Source organism: Hemitrygon akajei, chromosome 13 (assembly GCF_048418815.1).
Source record: "Hemitrygon akajei chromosome 13, sHemAka1.3, whole genome shotgun sequence".
In the NCBI taxonomy this organism is placed as follows: domain Eukaryota; kingdom Metazoa; phylum Chordata; class Chondrichthyes; order Myliobatiformes; family Dasyatidae; genus Hemitrygon; species Hemitrygon akajei.
Genome location: NC_133136.1, coordinates 15,978,587 through 16,002,967, shown reverse-complemented (window position 1 = coordinate 16,002,967; position 24,381 = coordinate 15,978,587). Strand labels below are relative to the sequence as shown.

At 40.3% G+C, this 24,381-nt stretch overlaps 1 protein-coding gene across 2 annotated transcripts in view; it reads left to right on the top strand.

Moving 5' to 3' along the window:
• amacr (alpha-methylacyl-CoA racemase) overlaps window positions 1-21,634 on the top strand; it is a 76,414-nt gene extending 54,780 nt beyond the window's left edge. For both annotated transcript variants that reach the window (XM_073064186.1, XM_073064187.1), the window contains exon 6: window positions 19,508-21,634. In XM_073064186.1, coding sequence (XP_072920287.1) covers window positions 19,508-19,914 — 407 coding nt within the window. In that variant the 3' untranslated portion in view covers window positions 19,915-21,634. The remainder of the gene's footprint in view (window positions 1-19,507) is intronic.
• Window positions 21,635-24,381: the final 2,747 nt, after the last annotated feature.

Genomic DNA, 24,381 nt, shown 5'->3' with positions numbered 1-24,381 from the left:
TCGTGAGTGTGTGGAACAAGCTGCCAGTGCAAGCAGTACATGCAAGCTCAATTTCAACATTTAAGAGGAAGTTTTGGTAGGTACATGGTTGATAGGAGTATGTAGGCCTATGGTCCTGCTGCAGGTTGATGGGAGAGGGCAGTTTAAATTTTTCATATGGAGTAGATGGGCTGAAGGGCCTGTTTCTCTGCTGTACTTCTCTATGACTCCAGACTCAATAGAACCCATTCAAAAAAAAGACCATCGGCACACAGTATGCAGGAGAAAAACTGTTCAGACAATAAAAGTGAGCAAATAACATTCAGAACTGAAGTTCTCGGAAGGGAGTTCACAGCCATGAAGTCAGGCATATCATGGAGTGCATTTAAGAGCTAACCACGATTGTTTGGGTCTGGAGTCACCCCAGGTATGAATGAGGACTTTCTTCCCTAATACACTGGCAGTGTTAGAAATGGGCAGTATTTGTGGCAGCTGATAATGTTTTCGTTATTCAGGGTACAGATTGTTGTCAGTTAAATGCAACACAAGACATACCTCCCTGAACAATTACTTTGCCTGTGAAGTGTATTAATTGTGGTTAGTTAAAGCAATTCAACAATTCATTACCTAGTTTCAAATAAAACTCAGTAATTCTTCTATTTTAGTTTGTTTCATAATTTCCAAAACTTACTAATTCTGTTTGGGTCTTACCCACTGCCCCTGAACCTGGCCATGGTTCGATGCCATGAGTGCTTCTCCCATTCAGAGTCTTGAGTCAGAGAATTCAGGTCTTCACCAGTCGTTGGTCTCTGGAGTTCTTGCTGCCAATCATTTTGTACATCTGCTTGTAAATTTTCCAGACATTGCTTTGACTTTATTGCCAATTATATGTCTATAAGTCAACTTCTTTTCTATTGTCTTTTTTGTCTATTGTCTTTTTTGTCTATTGCTTGTCTTTTTTGTCTATTGTCTTTTTTGTCTATTGCTTGTCTTTTTTTCTCTCAAAGTACTACCCCTACCTTACCCATCTGATCCATAGTTATCAGAGTTTAAACTTGTATAGGTTATCAGACTGTCCTGATACATAGTATTTTATGTATTTCACAGTGTTGTTAGGGGGTGGGGTTGGTTGTGTTCACTGTGCAGTAAGGCTGTCTCACCTGGAAAAGTACTGCAATTACATTGTCTGTCTAATATTAACTTGGGCGTCAAATATCAGTGTGACCCCACTTCATACAGTCCCTCCTTTTCACATTGTTTATTTTTGGTTCCAGTTCTACTTAACTTTCTCCTGTCCTTGTTTCCAGTTCTACTTAACTTTCTCCCATGATTAATAGATCACACAAGTTATTTAGATGAGTGGACACTGTATAATCTGCTATCACTACTTACGTGGCAAAAGGCTGTTGTGGCCCCAGAAAACGCCAAAACACATTTATGGTCAACAACCAAGGTGTTGGTGTGATGAATAGTCAACAGCCAGAAGGTCTTTTTTTTTAAGTAATGCAAAGAGTGCTGCTTTTATACCAAAACCATCAACAAAAGCAGTACAGTATTCTTAACAGTGTGGAAGAATGGAGGGATCTTAGGGTCTTCATCCATAGATCTCTCAAAAATCCCTCACAAGTTGATGGGATTGTTAAGAAGGCGCTTGGTGTGTTGCCCTTCATTAGTCAGTGAATTGAGTTCAAGAGTTGCAAGGTAATGTCTATAAAACTGGATAGACCACTTGGAATATCGCATTCAGTTCTGATCGCCTCATTATCGTGGAAGCTTTAGAAAGGCTACAGAGGAGATTTACTCAGAATAGAACTCAGAATACCACCTGAGTTCTAGAGAAATTCTTATCAATATAGGTTAAGCAATCTAGAGCTTTTCTCTTTGGAGCAAAGGAGGATAAGAAACGACTTGATAGAAGTGTGCAAAATGAACAGGGGCATAGATCAAATGGATAGCCAGAGACTTTTTTTCCCAGAGCAGAAATGGCTGATATGAATGAGGTATAATTTTATGGTGATTGGAGGAAAGTATACGGGGAACGTCAAAAGTAGGACATTTTCCACAGTGGTGGGTGCATGGCCAGCCCTGCCAGGAATGGTGGTAGAGGCAGATATACTGGGAACATTTAAGAACATCCTAGATAGAATGATGTGATAGAAAAATGGATGATAGAAATGAAAAATAGAAAGTTGTATAGGAGGGAAATTGAATGGTAGAGGTTAAAAAGTCAGCACAACACTATGGCCCAAAGGGCCTCTACTGTGCAGTAGTGTTCTATAGTTTCATCAATAACCGATTAACCCCAAAAATGTGTGGAGAGAAGAAACATCAATATGGTTAATTTGGCAAAAATGTCCCACATTTCTGTTAAGTTTCATGTTTTTTTTTTCATGACAGTAATCCCCAAAAATGAAACCTGTGTTTTCATAATTTGAGCCTTTTTGGAGGTTAATTTATAAATCCTGAGGAATGCAGTAACTGGAGATAGCTCACTGGCCAAGATGAAAAAGTTCCTCTTCCTTATCGGTCAGTGGTAGTATGTCTTCTGCATACTGAAACAGGCACTTGAGACAAGAAGATTGCAATCCCTTAGCAAAATGTTGGTGGAAAAATGGAGGAAGAATTGTGTTAAACAAGCTTGGGTTTTTGCTAAACCTGGAAATTAAAACCCGATTGACCAAGTGGTGGAAACCTAACTTACTGTCCGTTACACCACTGGCGTTTAGGGCAGCAGTGAAGGTCCTCCATCTCTATCTGTGTAAAAATCTAAGACCATTACTAATGTCCAGAATAGTAAAATAGCTAGCCCAAGGACTTTCTTTGATCACAGTTGCTGGGATTGTAGAAACAGTAGGAGTGACTTGATTAAGCTGGTAATAATCCAAGGTTACATACCAGGGTCCATCTGGTTTACAGACAGGCCAGGTGGATGAGTCCCTGGAAGAACACCTCATTAGAATAACCTATTGATTAATTCAGCATCCTTAATGCTGCTTCTGTTGGAAAGCTGTACGGTGTCTGGGGCCTGGGGTCAGGCCTTTCAACTTTAACCTGTCCTTGCGTATTTCCATAATCTTGCTTGCATTTTGCAAAAACCTGGAAACATTTCTGGATTAATTCATGGCTTTAGGATAGGGAATATGTGGAATAAGGCCCGCCCTAAACTTACCCATGATACAGCTGTGGCCGTGATAAAAGCCAGTCAATATCGGTTTGAGGGTGCTTTGTTTACCAGATACAGTGATTCACAGGATAAAACCTAATGGAAAAAATGCCCAGAATCAGAATGCTCTGCTTTAGGGTACTAATCTACTAAAATTACCATTGAGCAGGAGGTATAGAAGCATTTTTGTCTTGTGGATAGACTGGAGAAATTAAGTCTGTTTTCCCTGGAGTGGAGGAGGTTTAGAGACTGTGGTTGAGGTTCACTTTTCACTACTACCAATGAGAAGGAGGTACAGGAGCCTGAAGTCCCACTCCACCAGATTCAGGAACCATTATTACCCAACAATGATCAGGCTCTTGAACCAGTGTGGATCAAGTCAAGTATTGTCATTTAACTATATACATGTATGCAACATATATAACAATATAATATCTATAGAAACAAGACAACGTTTCTCCAAACCAGGGTATAAAGCACAGTATTACACATTACACACAATAATTTATGAAAGTAAGGATAAAATTTACAGATGAATCATGCAAAAATAATGAACTAAAGTGCATAAATTTAATATTGTAAGGTACAGGACAGATTAACCAGGGACACCTCGAATGCAATGCAGCAGGGAGTTCAGAAGCCTAATGGCCTTGAGGGAAGAAACTGTTTCTTATCGTGACCATTTTTGTTTTTATGTATCAGAGTCACCTGCCTGATGGTAGAAATTCAAAGAGGATACTGGATGGATGGGTTGAATCCTCAATAATACTTGAGGGCCCTGCTTACACAATGCTCCTGATAAATGTCCTTGATGAATGCTATGGAGACCCCTATGATCCTCTTGGCTGTACTCACAGACCTTTGTAAGGACTTCCAGTCCGATGCTCGGCTGCTCCCATACCATATGGAGATGCAACTGGAGGACACTCTCAATGGTGCTCCTGTAAAATGCAGTTAAGATGGTGGTGGGAAGGGGGCTCGCTTGCTTCAATCTCCTTAGGAAGTAGAGGTGTTACTGTGCTTTCTTGCTCATGGAAGTAACCTCACTCCTCAGAGTTCTGAACTGATTCTATGACCTATCGACTTACTTTCAAGGACCCTTTACAACTCATGTTCTCAATATTATATTTTTAATTTGCACAGTTAGTCTTTTGCACATTGGTTGTTTATCAGTTCTTGATTATGTCTAGTTTTTTTTGTAAATTCTATTGTATCTCTTAATTTTCCTGTAAATGCTTGAAAGAGAATGAATCTCAGAGTAATATATGGTAATATATATGTATTTTGAACTTTTAACTTTAAAGAGCCTGACATGAAAGAGGAATACTAATATTCCCTTTTGTATATGCCCAGTAAATTCACTTAGCTGTACTCACAATTGCCAAGTGCCAATTTGGATTTGTTGTAGGAATTTGGAGTAGTGTAGGAATCTCCTGCGCCTGAAAGGAATTCTACGAGGTGGCTTCCTACCACATATTCTACTTGGGGTTTCCCAACACCTGACATTACACAGCCAATGCCAGACACAATCATGCAGATGAGGGGTCCCACATGAGAAACCACTCATTATAATAAGATTCCTCACTCATAAGTCCCCCCTGATCTGTCCATAGCTGTTGTGGGCTTTCCAAGGGAGAATTTCATCTTGGAACACCCCCCCCCCCCCCGCTTTCCAATCATTTGATGCATTGGCAGTCCTAGGCATTATGACCTTTGCTACTGGAGTTAAAGGTTCAAGGATCAACTTGATTTGACATATATATTTACATGTATTAATAATTTTTGTGGTGTGTTGTGCGATGTGCAGCAAGGAACAACAAATATAAAGAATCGTACTGAAATAAAGTTTGATGCTAAAGTATGGATATGGAATAAAATGTGCACAAATACATAAATACCAATATGTGTTTGCAATGAAAACAGCATTATGAAAGCTGGTTGAAACTGTTTGCAGTGCAGTACAGTGGAATTTGTCCCCTACCCCTACATTCCCTGGTAAGGCAAAGGTGCATTCTTCTGTCGTGCTGTTCCCCTTGCATGAGCTATCTGTTGCCCCCTATCTCAACCTTCATTTCTAAATAAATCCTTGTATTTTTTTCCTAACAAGGAAATTTTCTAGATTATCCTAAACTCTTTTTCACAATTTAAAAGCTGCCTCCTGCATTTGCAATATGGTGACCCCAGCCATTATCAATACTGTTCAGAAGTTGTCTGCCTGGCGTCAGTAATCTCATAACCATGACTAGCTGCTCATACAACTATCCACCACCTGCTCCCATGACTTCATGTGACCTGATTGGGGGGGTGGGGATGCTAAGCAGATGCTACAACTTGCCCAAGGGTGATCTGCGGTCTAGTGGGTGGAAGGAGTGCCTTACACCTCCTTTGGTAGAGATGTACCTCCACCCTACGATACCTTGTGTATTTTCTCACGGGGGAAACATTCTAGATTATCCTAAAGTCTTTTCACAATTTAAAAACTGCCTCCTGCATTTCTTTCTCCCATGCTTGGATGATTCCATGCTTCTTCAATTAGGGAAGGCCAAACCACATCCATCCCATCTTCACTTTCTCCAGCCTTTGTTGTATAACCACACATAAAACCCCTCTGACTGCTGATTGAGCAATTTCATTTTCCCAATGGCATTTAAAAAGATTGGCTCCTTTCTCCCTGTTGCTTCATGGCCTCATCAATATTGCTGAACCTATACTGATGTTTCTGAATCATTACATTTCCCTTCTAATTTTTGACTTCTTCCTGTTTTTTTTTCTCTGTTTACTTTTCTTGAGTTTCTTTCACTGTGCCAGAGTCTGAAAATGACTCAAATGTTATATATTCAGTTCTCCTTTACTTTTCTCCTCTTCCCACCAGGATTTGTACCTTGAGTTACTTCAGTTACATTATTTTCTTCCTCTTTAAAGATTTTAAAGAGATTAACTTTATTTGTCATTTGTATATAGATCATCGAAACAGACTATAAAATGCATTGTTTGTGTCACCGAACAGCACAGTCAGAGAATTGTGCTGGGGACAGCCCACAAGTGTTGCCACACTTCTGGTGCCAACATAACATGCTCAAAACTCACTAACCATATTAATAGTTTCAGTTATTCCCTTCCTGGAGGGCAATGTAGGAGGGAAGGTTAGATTGATCTTAGAATAGGTAAAAAGGTCAGCACAACATTGTGGACTGAAGGGCCTGTACTCTGTTCTATATTCTATGTATGTCTTTGGAATGTGGGAGGAAACCGAAGCAGCAGGAGTAAATCTATGTAGTCACCAGGAGAACATACAATCACATTATAGACTGGAGATAATTTGGAATACGTGTAGCTCGGGAGGTTGATGATTGGGTTGAGTTACCAGTATTTTCCTCTCATGGCAACTTACTTACAAACATTTCATTACCATATGAGGAGACATCATCGGTGTGTCCTCCGAATGCTTGCCCTTTATATACCAATCAATCAGCTGATTTGTCGCCATTTCGGAAACTCAATTGTGATGTAGGGAGAGAATTTTGTCGCTGTTGGTTGTGTGGCAAATTATGCACTGTGGTCTGGAATTTTGCTTGCATTGTCTCATAAATAAGATCAAAGTGTACATGTCTGTTTACAGAATTGTTCATGCTTCTAGGAATTCTCGTGCATGCTGCATGTTTTGCTTGTACCATGACTTTCACTGATGCCCTGTCAAATTTGTGCCCCTGTTAATATTCATAGGTGGAGAGTTGGTCATGCCGCTTGACAACCAGTTGATATTCAAGGATCCTTGTAGATAGTTTTCTCCCAGTTAGGCTGACGTAAAAATTTGCTGCAGTCCTCGCATTGGATTTTGTAGACCACATTTGTCTTGTCCAGACCAGTGGGAATTGAACCCCAAATGGCACAGTAAATCGTTGCACTAACCTCCATGGTACATTGGTTATCCTTAACTTAAAATTCTAACTTCTAATTTAACTTCTAAATCCAGCGTTACACATGCAACTGCAATTGATAGTCTTAATTTTTTTCTCTTTTGCTCTCTTTGGCTTGAGCCTATTCCCAGATTGCATTCCATGAGAAGCCAGTCCTTAACAGAATTTAGCCATTTGTGCCTTTTTTATTGAAATAATTTCTCAAATATCTATACCATAATCTTGTTTTCTATCTTTCAAAACTATATACCATAATCCTCTGTTGTCCATCAAAATAATATTTCTAAGCTCTATACCGTACCCCTCTGGCTTCTGTCATTGTCTGATGCTGCCTGCTATGTTTTGTAACTTCAAAACATTAAACTTTTTCAAAGGAAAACAAGAGAGTCAGAAGTTGAGTCATGTACTTCATTTTTTCCTTTAATTGAGGTGCGCACGTATCATGACATATGCATATAACTTGTAATGAATTATTTAAACAAATAAAGAATGCTTAATCAACAAAATATTTACAATATTACTTAAATATTACTGAAATACTTAAATACACAACAATGGCTGCTAGACAGATAGCTGTGGTATTACTAATCAGACTCTTGTACAAACTTTTAATTTTTCAGATTAGGTCAGAATGATTTTCGTATCAGCTTTTAGCAAGCTCAACCAGGGATGCCAAACTTTATCTCTTAGATGTAGCTTTGCAAGAAACCACAGTCTGCCTACTAATTATACTTCACAAGTCATGATTAGTTCAAACAACTCAAGGATTCATTATGTACTTCAAACAAAACTCATTAATTCTTTAGTTACTTAAGTTCAAAGTAAATTTATTATCAAAGTACATATGCATACGTCACCATATACTACCCTGAGATTCAATGAGAAACTATACACAAAGACTGACAAAAAACCAATGGACAAAAGGACACTACTAACCCCATCGCTGAACTATTCTCACAACCTGAGTACTCATTTTTAAGTACCCTTCATCTCATGTTCTCTATTTATTGTTTGTTTATTTTTTTCTTTCTATTATTTTGTCTTTGCAGTTTGCTGTCTTTTGCACATCAGTTATTTGTCTGTCGTGTTGGATGTGGTCTTTTAATTGAATCTATTGTGTTTCTTGGATTTACTATGAATGCCCATAAGAAATTGAATCTCAGCGTTGTATGTATTTTGATAATAAATTTTCATTGAACTGTGCAAATACAAATAAATAATATCAAGGATATACATTGTAGTGACCTTGAAAGTGAATCTATAGGTTGTGGAATCAATTCAATATTTCACAATTCTTTTTGTTAATTTCACAACTTCAAAGATTTGTTAATTTTATTTGTATTTTACCCACACTAGATCAACCTGGCTGTGGCAAATTCTTCCAGTCAGAAACTTGAGGTCTTCTGGAATTACTGGTCTTGAGTTACTGCTGCTGATCATCTCTTTGCCCACCTTTTTGTACACTTCTGTATAAACTTTCCAGACATTGCTTTGATTTTACATTTAAGGCAATTTCAACTCCTTTTCTATATACAGTCGGCCCTCCTTATCCGCGGGGGATTGCTCAAGTCCCTTATTTAGCATGTATCAGTGCGGTGGTCTTTAGGACCCAGTGGATCCCCAGACTTTATTTAACATGTCTCCGTGCGGTGGACATTAGGACCCGGCGCAGCTCTGAATCTGCAGTGTTTCTGTTCACGAAGATAATCACGATCGCGATTGAAAATAAGGTGGAAGTAATAAAGCGATCGGAAAGAGGTGAAATGCCATCGGTCATTGGAAAAGCGTTAGGCTACAGTTGGTCAACGATCGGAACAATTTTAATGGAGAATGTGAAAGGCCCTGCCCCGATGAAAGCTACAATTATTACTAAGCAATGCAGTGATTAAATTATTGAAATACGTATGTTTCTTAAGTGTTTTATATGCATAGAAAGGTAAAATATGTACCGTAGATTCCGGACTACAGAGCGCACCTGATTAAAAGCCGCTGGCTCTAATTTTAGAAAGAAAATCAATTTTTTACTTGTACAGGCCGCACCGGATTTTAGGCCACACCGGATTTTCGGCCGCAGGTGTCCCACGTTGTAATATGAGATATTTACACAGAAAGATATTACACGTGAGGATTTTTTAACTTTTAATTAAATCCATATGGTAACATAAACAAATACATATTGCAAATGCTTTTTTTCGAACCGTGCCTGTAACGCGGCTACTTTTAAATATACGTTGCGTATACTTTTTTACTGAACAACATTCCGATATCTCCTAACGACTGGTAAAAAATATATATACTGCAGCCTACCAGGAAAAGTTATTGATCACCTTTAACTTAAAAGCAGCGTTCGCTCAGATCCAAAGCCGCTCACGTAATGTGTTCCCCCCCGCCGTCCCGTTTATCGCAAACGGCATTTTTCCCACAAGACGCGGCGAAACCGGGTGTGACGTCATAGCATCCCGCGATGCAGTACAGAAAACAAGTATAGTTAAAACACTTCTAACTTTAACTAGAAAATGAATTACTAAGCGAAAATATTATAAACTAAATAACTGCCATAAAGGCAGCACAATGCTTTTCTTCGAGTGTTTTCCATGTTGATGAGGGTGAGTACAAATGACTGATTTACAATAATTTAATTGTGAAAGTGCGCTTGATTTATCGTACAATTTCATTGGACCTCTGTGAACTACTCATCAATTTTATTGGTCTACTGTTACGAGGCAAAATGTTTTTGGCGGCATGAAAAAAATCATGTATTAGCCGCACCGTATTAAAGGCCGCAGAGTTCAAAGCTGTTCAAAATGTGGGAAAAAAGTAGCGGCTTAAAATCCGGAATCTACGGTACTATATGCTAAGAAAAACGTTTGACTAACTGATGCTAAATAATACCGGATGTACCTGTTCCGACTTCAAATCCGACTTAAAGACGGACTCGGGAATGGAACACATTCATAACCCGCGGACTGCCTGTACTTTTAAGTCATTTCTAGATTACTTTTAATACCTAATACAATGTAAATGCTATCTAAATAGTTGTTATACTGTATTGTTTAGGGAATAATGACAAGAAAAAATAGTTTGTATATGCTCAAGCAACAAGTGCTGGAGAGAGACCTTCTGGGTTTTCCCAATCTGCGGTTGGTTAAATCCGCGGATAAGGAGGGCTGACTGTATGTATCTCGTCGTAGAGCACTACAGCACAGAAACGGGCTTTTCAGCCCATCTAGTCCATGCTGAACTGTTATTCTGCCTCATTCCATAGACCTGCACCTAGACCATAGCCCTCTCACTCCTCCTTTCATGTACTTATCCAAACATCTCTGAACTGTTACAATCAAAACCCACACCCACCGCTGATAATGGCAGCTTGCTCTGCACTCGGACCACTCTCAGTGAAGAAGTTTCCCATAAATATTTCACCTTTTGCCTTTAACCTATGACCTCTAGTTCTAGTTTCACCCACCAGTGAAAAAAGCCTGCTTGCATATACCCTTTATATACCTGTCATAATTTTGTACATCTCTATTAAATCCCCCTCCCCAATTCTCTTACACTCCAAGGAATTGGGTCCTAACCTATTCAGCCATTCTTTATAACTCAGGTTTTCAAGTCCCAGCAAAATCTTTGTAAATTTTCTCTGTACTCTTTCAATATTACTGATATCTTTCCTCTAAGCAGGTAACCAGAACTTCACATAATACTCCAAATTTAGTCTCACCAATATCTTATACAACTTCAATATAACATCCAAACTCCAGTACTCTATACTCTGACCTATGAAAGCCAATATGTCATAATCTTTCTTTACGGCCCTATCTACCTGTGATGCCACTTTCCAGGAATTATGGATCTGTATTCCCAAATCCCTCTGTTCTACCACACTCCTCAGTGCCCTACAATTCATGGTGTGAGTCCTATCCGGGTTTGTCCTCACAAAATGTAATACCTTACACTTTCCTGCATTAAATTCCATATGCCATTTTTAGCCCATTTTTTCCAGCTGGTCCAGATTCTGTCTCAAGCTTTGATAGTCATCCTCGCTGTACACTGTGTCCCTAATCTCCTAATCTTGGTGTCATCTGTAAATTTGCTGATCCAATTTACCACATTATTATCCAGATTATTGATATAGATGGGAAACAACAAGGGACCCAACACAGATCCCTGCACCACACCACTAATCACAGATCTCCAGTCAGAGCAGTAACTCTGGCTTCTCCCACTAAGCCAACATTGAATCTAATTTCACCTCATTTTGAACGCCAAGTGACTGAAGCTTCTTAACCAACTTTCTCAGCAGGACTTTGTCAAAGGCCTTGCTGAAGTTTAATTTTCTTTAAGGCGTTGCTTGTCTCTTTGGTTCTTTTAGATGCTTGCTTGCTTTCTGAATCACCTTAATCATTTGGTCCATAACTATCAGAGTATTGGCCTTATATAGTGTACTCTCCGCAGCCCACAGTATCTCAAATACACATGTGTGTCTCACTGTCAGTTGGGTTGGAGGAGTGATGTTCACAGTGTGATGCAGCTGCCTTCAGCTGGAAATTACTACAATTACATTCTGACCCTCACATTAACCAGGTGTCCAAATGTCAACATGACGTTTTCTCCCCCCACATAATCACATAGTCCTTTCTGCCTCATGCTGACCAAATCTCTTTTGTTGTTTCCTGTTCTTCTACTTAACTCTTTCTTCTCACCTCATTTGTATACCTGGCACTGTTCTGAAAAGCAAAATAAGAATTGAGTCACTTTATAGAAGATTGGCATATACCAGAACTAGCCAGCCCCAGTACAAACAGATTAACACAAGAGATTCTGCAGATGCTAGAAGTAAAGATAGTGTGCAGCCAGATTGTCAGGAAGAGCAGGCAGGTGATGGGACTTAGTTGCAGCCAACAGGCTGACTATCAAATCATTAGGGATGCAGAGTCAGAAAGGACAGCAAAGACAGTACTCGAGGTGTTGTATCTAAATGCGCATAGTATAAGAAATGAGGTGGATGATCTTGTTGCAGTATTAAAAATTGCCAGATATGATGTTATGGCTGAAGGATGGTTGTAGTTGGGAACTGAACGTCAGTTCCCAAGCAGACAAAGAGGACGCAGTAGACGTGGTGTACTTGAATTTTCAGAAGGCCTTTGATAAGGTGCTGCACATGAGGCTGCTTAGCAAGATAAGAGCCCAAGAAATTACAAGGAAGTTACTAACATTGGTTGAGAATTGGCTGGTCGGCAGAAAACAGAATGGAAATAAAGGGATCCTATTCTGGCTGGCTGCCAGTTACCAGTAGAGTTCCACAGTGGTTGGTGTTGGAACCGCTACTTTTTATTATGTACGTCAATGATTTGGACTACGGTATTAATGGATTTGTGGCTAAATTTGCCAGTGATACAAAGATATATGGAGGAGCTGGTAGTGTTGAGGAAACAGAAAGCCTGTAGAGAGACTTAGATAGTTTAGGAGAATGCGCAAAGTAGCAAATGAAGTACAATGTTAGAAAATGTATGGTCATGCATTTTAGTGTAAGAAATAAACAGGCAGACAATTATTTAGATGGGAAGAGAATTCAAATGCAGTGGTGCAAAGGGACTTAGGAGTCCTCGTGCAAGATACCCTAAAGGTTAACCTTTAGGTTGAGTCAGTTGTGAAGAAGGTGAATGTAATGTTGGCATTCATTTCTAGGGGTGTAGAGTATAAGAGCAGGAATGTGTTGTTGGGGCACTATAAGGCACTCCTGAGACCACACTTGGAGTATTTTGTGCAGTTTTGGGCTCCTTATTTTAGAAAAGATATTGGAGAGGGTTCAGAGAAGGTTCACAAGAATGATTTCAGGAATGAAAGGGTTACTGTATGAGGAATGTCTGGCAGCTCTTGGGCTGTATTCCCTGGAGTTCAGGAGAATGAGGGGGGATCTCATAGAAACATTCTCAATGTTAAAAGGCCTGAACAGATTAGATATGGCAAAGTTATTTCCTATGGTAGGAGATTCTAAGATGAATGGGCATGACTTCGGGATTGAAGGATGTCCATTTAGAACTGAGATGTGAAGAAATTGCTTTAGGCAGAGGGTGGTAAATCTGTGGAGTTTGTTGCCGCGAGCGGCTGGCTGTGGAAGCCAAGTCATTGGGTGTATTTAAGGCAGAGATAGATAGGTTCTTGATTAACCAGTGCATCAAAGGATATGGGGTGAAGGCAGGGAGTGGTGATGACTGGAGGAATTTGATTAGCCCATGATTGAATGGCAGAGCAGACTCAATGGGCCGAATGGCCTACTTCTGCTCCTATATCTTATGGTCCAGGGTTGCATGTCACATCAGAGGGATATGAAGGTAGGCAGGGGGTGGTGTGGCTCTACTGGTAAAGAATGGCATCAAATCAGTAGAAAGATGTGACATAGGATGGGAAGATGTTGAATCCTTGTGGGTTGAGTTAAGAAACTGCAAGGGTAAAAGGACATTGATGGCAGTTGTATACAGGCCTCTCCACAGTGGCTGGATGGTCGGCCACAGATTATAACAGGAAATAGCAAAGGTGAGTCAAAAGGGCAAAGTTATGGTAGTCATGGGAGATTTTAACATGCAGGTCAATTGGGAAAATCAGGTTGGTAATGGATCTCAAGAGAGTGAGTTTGTTGAATGCCTAAGGGATGGCTTTTTAGAGCAGTTTGCCATTGAGCCTACTAGGGGATCAGCTATACTGGATAGGGTGTTATGTAATGAATCCGAGGTGTTTAGGGAGCTTAAGGTAAAAGAACCCCTAGGAGCCAGTGATCATAATATGATTGTGTTCAACTTGAAATTTGATAGGGGGAAAGTCAAGTCTGATGTAGCAGTATTTCAGTGGAGTAAGGGAAATTACAGTGGGATGAGAGAGGAGTTGACCAAAGTAAATTGGAAGGAGCTTCTGGCAGGAATGGCAGCAGAACAGCAATGATGTGTGTTTCTTGGAAAAATGAGGAAGGTGCAAGACATGTGTATTCCAAAAATGAAGAAATACTCAAATGGTAAAATAGTACAACCGTGGTTGGCAAGGGAAGTCAAAGCTATTATAAAAGCAAAAGAAAGGGCATAAAACAAAGCAAAAATTAGTGGGAAGATAGAGGATTGGGAAGTTTTTAAAAACCTGAAGAGAGTAGCTAAAACAATCATTAGAAGGGAAAAGATGAAATATGAAAGCAAGCTAGCAAATAATATCAACATGGATAGTAAAAGTTTTTTCAAGTATGTTAAAAATAAAAGAGAAATTAGAGTGGATATAGGAACTCTAGAAAATGAGGCAGGAGAAATAATAACGGGGGACAAGGAGATGGCTGGTGAACTAAATGAGTATTTTGCATCAGTCTTCACTGTGGAAGACACTGGCAGTATGCCTAATGTTGCAGTGTGTAAAGGAAGAGAAGTGGGTGCAGTTACTGTTACAAGAGAGAAGGTGCTCCAAAAGGTGAAAGATCTAAAAGTACATAAGTCACTTGGATGAGAGGAACTGCACCTTAGGGTTCTGAAAGAGGTAGCACTAGAGATTGTGGTGGTATTAGAAATGATCTTTCAAAACTCATTGGACTCTGACATAGTGCTGGAGGACTGGAAAATTGCAAATATTACTTCACTCTTTAAGAAAGGAGGTAGACAGCAGAAAAGAAATTATAGATCAGTTAGTTTGACCTCAGTGGTTGGGAAGATGTTAGAGTCAATTGTTTATGATAAGGTGATGGAGTACTTGGTGACACAGGACAAGATAGTACAAGGTCAGCGTGGTTTCCTTCAGGGAAAATCCTGCCTGACAAACCTGTTGGAATTCTTTGAGGATATTACAAATAGGATAGATAAAGGGGATGCAGTAGATGTTCTATATTTGGACTTTAAGAAGGTCTTTGACAAGGTGTCACACATGAGGCTGCTACCAAGTTAAGAGCACATGGTACAACGGGAGAGTTACTGGCATGGTTAGAGCATTGGTTGATTGGTAGGAGTGAATGCAGCAGATGTTGTATATTTGGACTTTCAGAAGACCTTTGACAAGGTGCCACAGATGAGGATTAAATTGGGGATTGCTGGGTTGCATGGCTCGAAGGGCCACAGGGACCTACACCACACTGTATCTCAATAAATAAATTTTGTTAGTTTTTTTGTTACCAAACTGCACTTCCATTGTGGCTGTCACACTTTATTCTGTATTATTTTGGTAGTGGCTTCATTAATCAAGGGATTGAATTCAAGAGCTGTGAGGATATGTTGCAGCTTTATAAAACCCTGGTTATATTACACTGGAATATTGTATTCAGTTCAAAGATATGGAAGCTTAAGAGAGGGTGCAGATGAGATCTACCAGGGCGCCTCCTGCATTGGAGAGCATGTGTCATGAAGATAGTTGAGCAATGTAGAGCTTTTCCATTTGAAATGAAGGAGGATGAGAAGTGGCTTGATAGAAGTGTACAAAATGGCAAGGGAGTAGATAGCCAGTAGATAGCCAGGGACTTTTTTCCTAGAATGGAAATGGCTAATACCAGGGGCAAATTTTTAAGGTGATTGGAGGAAAGTGTAGGGGGGTGTCAGAGGTAGGTTCTTTATACAGAGATTGGTGGGTGTGTGGAATGCCCCATCAGGGGTGGTGGTAGAGGCAGATAAATTTAGGATATTTAAGAAACACTTAAGTAGACCAATGTATGATAGAAAATGGAGGGTTATGTAGGATATGTTAGATTAATTTTAGAGTAGGTTAAAAGCTTGGCACAAAATTGTGTGCCATAGGGTCTGTATTGTGCTATAATGTTCAAAATTCTATTTTCTCTAAAATAATGCAATATACCCATAGAATCCTTTAGTGTTTTCAATCAAAGTCGAGAAGGAACTCTGAGGATAGTATTTAAAAACTTCAGGATCAGGTCTTGACAGCGCAGAGCCTCTGTCGATGACCAAAGGAGAACACTAATCTTACCTTTCTCTCTCATTTTTAAAAAAAATTCTAACTTCCCTTAATAAAAATCTTCATGGACACTAGTCTCCCCACTGAGGATAACGGTGACAGTCAGGCAACAACGGCGGGCTTTTGTGCCCCACCGCTGGTGGTAGAAACACCACTGTTCACTGTCCTCCTCACTCCTGTCTCTGTGTCGTGTGCGCTCCCCTGCTGGGCCTGTTCTGGTCTGCCGTTGGGCGCATGGCTCAGTAATCTGACCGACGGACGCCACGCTGTCCCTCTTGGCTTTCCACAGCACGTTTGTCTGGGCCGCCACCTTCCGGGGGTCATTGAAATCTGCGTCGGCCAGCAGCAGATGTATGTCCTCGGGCAGTCGCTCTATGAATGCTTGCTCAAACATGACGCAGGGCTTGTGTCCGTCTGCCAGGGCCAGCATCTTGTTCATTAATGCTGATGGCAGCCTGTCTCCCAAACCGTCCAGGTGCAGCAGGTGGGCACCTCGCTCATGCCGTGAGAGGCCAAAGGTCCCAATGAGCAGCGCTTTGAATGCTTCATACTTGCCTTCTTCCAGGGGCGACTGTATGAAATCCGCAACTTGGGCGGCTGTCTCCTGGTCAAGGGCGCTCACCACGTAACAGTAACGCGCCGAATCTGGAACTGGGCTTCTGCTTGGCTAAACCACACGCGTGGTCACAGCATTCAGAAAGTCGGCAGTTTTAGCGAAACTGTGTGAACAGATGAAGAGTCGGTCATCTTTGGTCCAAATCCCGTTTGGACCGTCGGGGTCACCAATGTAGTGATGTACTACATACAGAGCTAGAAACAATGACGCGCGGTCGGTAAGTCGTTTCGAGACAAGTTTATTTGAACTTAGCGGCACTGGTTTTAAATCCCTAGCTCCCGCCCTCTCCGGGCGGAAATGACGTCAGAGGTGCATTACCAAAGTCTCTCCCCCCGCGCTGGCTATTTGTGAACCGGCTTGCCTGCGCAAAAAGTGGGTCGCCACAGTATCATTATGATCTCTATCCAGACAATGAGTACAAATCTTTATTTAACAACAGGAATACTCATAAGTTAATAATCATGTGAATTTGAAGTGATTATAACACATTCATGAATATTTCATGAAGATGTACTTGAAAAATTAGTGACTTAAAATTAAAACAGCATTAGTTTGACACTTGCCAGTATTTTTCCTCCATAACAAAGTAATGTCTTATGAATTGTATGCTGTGTTTGAATTGCACATTCTTGCTTGTTGTTTGCCTTTCCATTCTGTATTGCTATAATATGCAGGTTACAGAAAAAGATATTGATCACTGAGGAAAATCTCTGCCCCCAGCTATTTTTGTAGTGGGTTAGGACAGTATACATTGTGCCTCCTAAAGCTGGTGCAGTTGATATTGATCCCAGCAGGTGAGCACTAAACTAACACCTCACACTTTGTGTTAACCTGTCAGTCTTCAGGCCTTGCCATTCTACCAAATGTTAATATTGGATTATTTATATCAAGGTGCTAATGTTCCTCATCCTTGGCTATGTGGGGATTGCACGTTTTTCCAGAGAATTATTGTATGTGTTACTCCTGGTTTCTTCCTAAAGTACATCACAATGATACCTTGGTTGATAGGTTTATTGGCCAGTTTATATTACTTCTGGCACAGGCGGGTGGCAGGGTCACTGGCTGGAGTAGATGACCTTGTGACACAGTGGGTTAATGGGAAATAAAAGAGGAGATACAACTGCTCTGAAAGATGGCCCACACTTGCAGACTAAGTGGTTTCTCCTGTGTCATAAAGAAAAATGAATTGGGTAACAAGGATTATTTGTGAATGTGTCCAGGACAAAGAAGTGGGCAGGAAAAATCATTGCAGACAACACCCATCCTTCAAGAGCTCCCTTTTGGAAGGTGCTATGGGACTATTAAAACAAAAACAAAATCATGCCATCTTATAATTTTCTTCCCTCAGAGTATTAATCTGGTCAACTAATCATAATAGCTCCTCCCTCTATATATTACTTCAGTTTCTGCAATGCACTGTAAACACTTTAAACCATGTGTTATAAACACAAGAGATTCTGCAGATTCTGGAAATCCAGAACAAAACGCACAAAGCGCTGGAGGAATTCAGCAGGTCAGGCAGCATCTATGAAGAGGGATAAAGTGTTGATGTTTTAGAGTTGAGACCCTTTATCAGGACTCCACTTTTTATAATGCTCTTTACATTGTAACTACACGCTGGTAATGCATAAATCTCTTATTGATTATAACTGACGTTTTGATGGCAAACTCTGCCATCTTCAGCAGGGATGATGCTTTGAATTATTGCATAAAGAGAAGGCAAGGCTTCTTTGTTCTTTAGCATTCCTTCAGAGATGTTGGGACAAGGACATCATCACTAAATTTAGCATCATCCCTGATGAAGATGGCAGAGTTTGTCATCAAAACATCAGTTAAAATTGATATCTGTACCTGGCTAGAAGCTCGATAAAACGTTTTTGTCATGTACACTGGGAAAGCACTAGGTTCTTTTTTACATCCTGGTATTTATGAACATTTTATTCTATATTTGTACTTTAATCTCTAACTTATTTTTGTGTGATTATTTGTAATTGTAGAATTTTGTTTTTCATTGTGTATCGCACCCTGACAAATACACCACAGTACATTCCTAACACAGAGGATTCACTTTAATTGGGGCAGCTGTTATTTGGGGCAACTCCTAAAGAACAAATACTAATCAAGAAAATATCTGGGATTCCCTTTGTTTTATTGGGACACAATGCTACTTCATCGGGGCAGGAGACTTACCGATTATTTTCCAACTAGTGCCAGTCGCGTGCATTTGTGTGCCAGTTAGACTCTACACCATGCTTAGAGTGAACAGTTTTTAAAAAGCAAGCAAGAGAAAATCTGCAGATGCTGGAAATCTAAGCAACACACGCAAAATACTGGGGGAGTTCAGCAGGCCAGACAGCGTCTAGGAAAAGAGCACAGTCAACGTTTCAGTCCCAAACCTTTCGGCAGGACAGTTTTAAAATAGCATTAGCTGTGTGTGTTTGTATTTAAAAAAGTGATTTTTTTTTGTCAATTGGTGAGAAATAAGCAGTAAAGTAATTCCGAACTGTTTTATTCACTGTGGTTTCAAGCACTAAGGCTTGGAGATGCCAAAAACAGCCGAGAGTGAAATTGAAAAGATTTCACTCCCTCAGCAAGTTAGGAACAATGATGAATTTGAAGGTATTGACAATTATGTTGAATGTTACGATGAAATGAAAATTTGGAGGATGCAGTCATGGCTCTGTGTTTTATATATCTTTTGATCTATTTCCATGAAACTTTGGCTAAGTGGGGCAGCCGCTTAATTGGGCCAACATGAACTGGTCTGGCTGTATTAACCGGAATTGACTGTACATGTAAATGTATATGATTGATCCTTGATCTTTAATCCTTATTTTCCATGCAGATTTTACAATATACGTTCTACAAATTCTGATAATAGTTTGGTCTTATTTATCATTGTAGGTCTTGGTTTGGATTCTGCCAGACTTGCTCCTCAGATGAGCCAGTCTGACTGGCCAGAGATGAAGAGAATTTTTGCAGAAGCCTTTGCCGCAAAAAGTCAAGAGCAGTGGTGTAAGATCTTTGATGGGACGGATGCTTGTGTGACTCCTGTTTTGTCATTTGAAGAAGCTCTTAATCATCCACATAACCAAGAAAGAGGATCTTTTGTCACAGATGAGAATGGGCAAGTCAGCCCCAGACCAGCCCCTATCCTTTCCCGGACCCCAGCCACTGTCAGTTTGGGAAGAAACCCAGAAGTGGGAGAACACACACAACTTATATTAACTGAATATGGTTTCACCAAAGAACAGATAAATATGCTGCTGTCTGCTGGAATTATTGAATGTAAATCAAAATCTAATTTGTAATGATTTTATATCTGTCATTTAATTATATTAGACCAGAAGATATAGAATGGAACAAATTCTATTTGCCATTCGATCATGGCTGATCCCAGATCCCATTCAGCCCCATACACCTGCCCTGTCACCATATCCCTTGATTCCCTGACCAATCAAGAATCTATTAATTTCCTTTTTAAGTATACCCACATACTTGGCCTCCACCACAGTCTGTGGCAGAGCATTCCACAGATTCACCATCCCTGGGCTAAAAAAAAAATCCTCTTCTGTTCTAAAAGGTTGCCCCACAATTTTGAGGCTGTGTCCTCTAATTCTGGATATCCCCACCATAGGAAACATCCTCTCAACATCCACCTTATCTAGTACTTACAACATTCAGTAGGTTTCAATGAGATCCCCCCCCCCCACATTCTTCTAAATTATTCCAGTGAGTACAAGCGCAAAGCTGGCAGATGCTCCTCATATGTTAACCCCTTCATCCCTAGAATCATCCTCGTGAACCTCTTCTGAACTCTATCCAATGGCAATACATCTTTTCTGAGATAAGGAGCCCAAAGCTGTTGACAATACTCCAAGTGCAGCCTGACTAGTGGCTTATAACGTTTCTGCATTATCTCCTTGTTTTTATATTCTCCTTGAAATAAATGCCAATACTGCATTTGCCTTCTTTACCAAAGACTCAACCTGTGAATTAACCTTCGTAGAGCCTTGCACAAGGACTCCTAAGTCTGTTTGCACCTCTGATGTTTGAATTTTCTTCCCATTTAGATAATAGTCTGCACTTTTCTTCCTTTACCAAAAATGCATTATCATTTTTCAACACTGTATTCCATCTACAACTTTTTTGCATATTCTTCCAATTCGCCTATGTCTTGCTGCAATCATATTGCTTCCTCAGCACTACCTACCCCTCCACCTATCTTCATATCATCCACAAACATTGCCACAAAGGCATCGATTGCACTATCTAAATCATTGACAAACAATATGAAGAGTAGTGGTCCCAATACTGACCCCTGAGGAACACTATTAGTCACTAGTAGCTAATCAGAAAAGGCTCCTTTTATTCTCACTGGCTGCTTTCTGCCTGTCAGCCATTCTTCTATCCATGCCAATATATTTCTTGTAAAACCATGGGATTTTATCTTGTTAAGCAGCCTCATGTGAGGCAGCTTATCCAATGCCTTCTGAAATTCCAAGTATATGATGTCCACTGCCTCTCCTTTGTCCACCCTGCTTGTTACTTCCTCTGATAGATTTGTCAGACAAGATTTCCCTTTACAGGAACTTTGCTGACTTTGACTTATTTTATAATTAGTCTCCAAGTACCGCGAAACCTCATCCTTAATAATGGACTCCCAACACATTCCCAACCACTGAGGCTAGGTTAACTGACCTATAATTTTCGCTCTTTTGTCTTTCTCCCTCTTTAAGAGTGGACTGACATTTGCAACTTCCCAGTCTATTGGTACCATCAAGTGATTATTGAAAGATCATGACCAATATATCTATTATCTTTGCAGCAACCTTTCTCAGGACTCTGGGATGTAGTCCATTTGGTGCAGGTGACTTATCCACCTTGAAACCTTTGAGTTTGCCTAGCCAATAAAAATTGTTATTTCAATAAAAATAATGACCTTGATATAATGAAGGAATTCTGCAATTTTATTATTGTAACCAAATTAACATGCTTTCAAAAATAAACATTTCATATAACTTTACAAAATCTTGGCAAAATTTCATTATGAAACACAAAGAACTTTGCAGTCTTATACATTCAGTAGCCACTTTATTAGGTAAAGGAGTGGAACTGCCACTGTAACCCATCCACTTCAAGGTTCAATAAGTTGTGCGATCAGAAATTAGAGAACGTGGTTATTTGAATTACTGTCACCTTCCTGTCAGCTTGAACCAGTCTGGCCATTCTCCCCTGACCTCCCTCATTAACAAGGCATTTTTGCACACAGAAATGTGGCTCACTGGATGTTTTTTTTTGTTTCTTGCACCATTCTCTTGAACTCTTGAGACTTGTGTGTGAAAATCCTAGGAAATCAGGTTCCAAGATGCTCAAACCACTCTATCTGGCATCAAAAATCTTTTCATGGTCAAAATCACTTGGATCACATTTCTTCCCCAGTCAGATGTTTGGTCCGAACAACAAACTGAACCATTTGACCATGTCTGAGTGCCTTTATGCATTGAGTTGCTGCCACATAATTGGCTGATTAGAGGAGCCCTACAAAGGTTGAGGTCAACCATGGATGTTGCGTCATATCTGTCTATGTAATACACAAACCAGAGTGGCACAAATGAAGAGCAAGCAGCTGCCGATGCAGCATGCTCCCCTGTTCAAGCAGCTAATAAATCCAAAGGAACAGCGGAGACCAATACAGTTTGGCACCAGCAGCGTCGCAGGAATTGCCAGTCAGTGTTGAACTCAACATAGGACTATCTTAAGGACTTCGGCTTCAGATTTTTCCTTGGGTTTTATTCCCAATACTTTCCCCATGCATGGGTATAGCCGCAAGGTGGTGAAAGTTTGTGACCAGAGTTTTCTTTCTACGTGAGCTACCAATCACAGGTGATGAGCCCCATCTGCCCAAAGTAACTGGTTTTCCTCTTCTATCAAAAGAAATGGTTCCACCAGGCTTAGCTAAGCCACACGTGAAGGCCAGGGTCTGGACTTGGTTGTCAGAGGCTATTTGAAATGCACACCATTAGGGGCATTTAATAAGTAGTGGAAAATTATCCCCACTATCCCCCAACCAACCCCGCCACTGGCTATGACAACCTTAAGAACCTTGGTTAATTAGATTGTTGCATTAACGAGCAGGTGCAGTATATACCTAATAAAACGGCCATGGAGTATATACGTACTTCCTAAACTTTCAATAATTAAGGGCAGAAAACATGGACGTTACAAGCAGTAATTTCAAATGCTTTATTTGCAATTAGGAAACCCAGGAGGTGTCAGGATCCACTACTGCTGCCTTAGCTGCACTCATGACGTATCAAATGGACATGCAGCCTAACTCTGTTTATTAGGCTTTGACAAACATCATACTATTGCTAAATGTATTGATCTGAAAGTGTACTAAGCTATTGTCAACTTACCTACCTCCTAGTCACTGGTGCTTCCCCTTGCCAAGTCACTACTCCTTCCACACATGGTCAACCCAGAAGTAAATTTTGAGGCAACGTTACTGAAATTTTATTTATTTTAGGTTGCAGGAATTTATATCTATGTGAATACCTATAATAAACTTATTTTTTACATTATTATGTTTTCTGCAAGTATCAATGTTGCAAAATCCTCAGTAAGTATCTGAATTCAGCCCTGGCAATATTTCATATTAGCCATGAATTCCTTCAGTGATTACTTAGTAAAGTCAAACTTTGCCTTATTGAGCAAAGTCTGATAAAATTCTTGTTTCCCTGATGGAATCCTAGAAGACAGGACAGACCATTCCACCCATGATGCTGTGCCAACCTTTCAATCTACTTTAAGATCAATCAAACCCTTTCCTTCCACATAGTTTTCCATTTTTCTATCATCCATGTGCCTATCTAAAAGTGTCTTAAATGTCTCTGACATATCAGCCTCTATGACACCTCTGGTTCCACACACCCACCATTGTCTGTGCACAAAACCTACCTCTCAAATCCTGGCTATAATTTCCTCCAATCACTTAAAAGGTATGTCCTCTCATATTAATTTTTCCATCCTGAGAAGTTATTGGATGTACATTCTGTCAATGCTTCTTATCACATTGTACACCTCTATCAAGTCTCCTCACATCATCCTTCACTCCAAAAGGAAAAACCCTAGCTCACTCAAAACCTTGGCCTCTGTACCTCGCTGACAATCAACATTGGCATACCTGAAGAATGTGTGCCTAGCCCATTGCTCTATTCTCTCTACAACCACAACTGTGTGGCTAGTGTTAGGGTTAATGTTAGGGTTAATTCGAGACTGCCACTACAGGTCAGGAGTGGCTCGCGTGATATTAGGAGACAGGAGTACAAGGGAGGGAGGGAGCGAAACTGAGGATTCCGCTGCACCGAAACTGCTAGTGTCACGCGATTCAGTAAACAAAAAACAGGAGACTCGTGAGCGAATGGCATCGGGCCAATAAGGAGGACACAAGTATCCAATATTACCAAATATGTGTAGTGAGGGGTTAGGCTGGGGAAAAGGGGTATAAATAAGAGCAGAATGTAAGGGGAAGGCAGAACGCGCCTTCTCCAGCGATGCTTGTGTACTCGCTGTGCCAGTTACGATTCTGCAATAAAGCCACGTTTCACCATAATCAGGTGTTGGTTGTCTCTCTTCCAAACGAACACAGGGCATGACTTGAGCCCAACACTAGGCACAGCCCAAATCCTGTCTATAAATTTGCAGATGCCACAACTATTATTGGCACGAGTTCAGGTGATGATGAGGGGTCATACAAGGGCTGGCTGAGTGGTGCC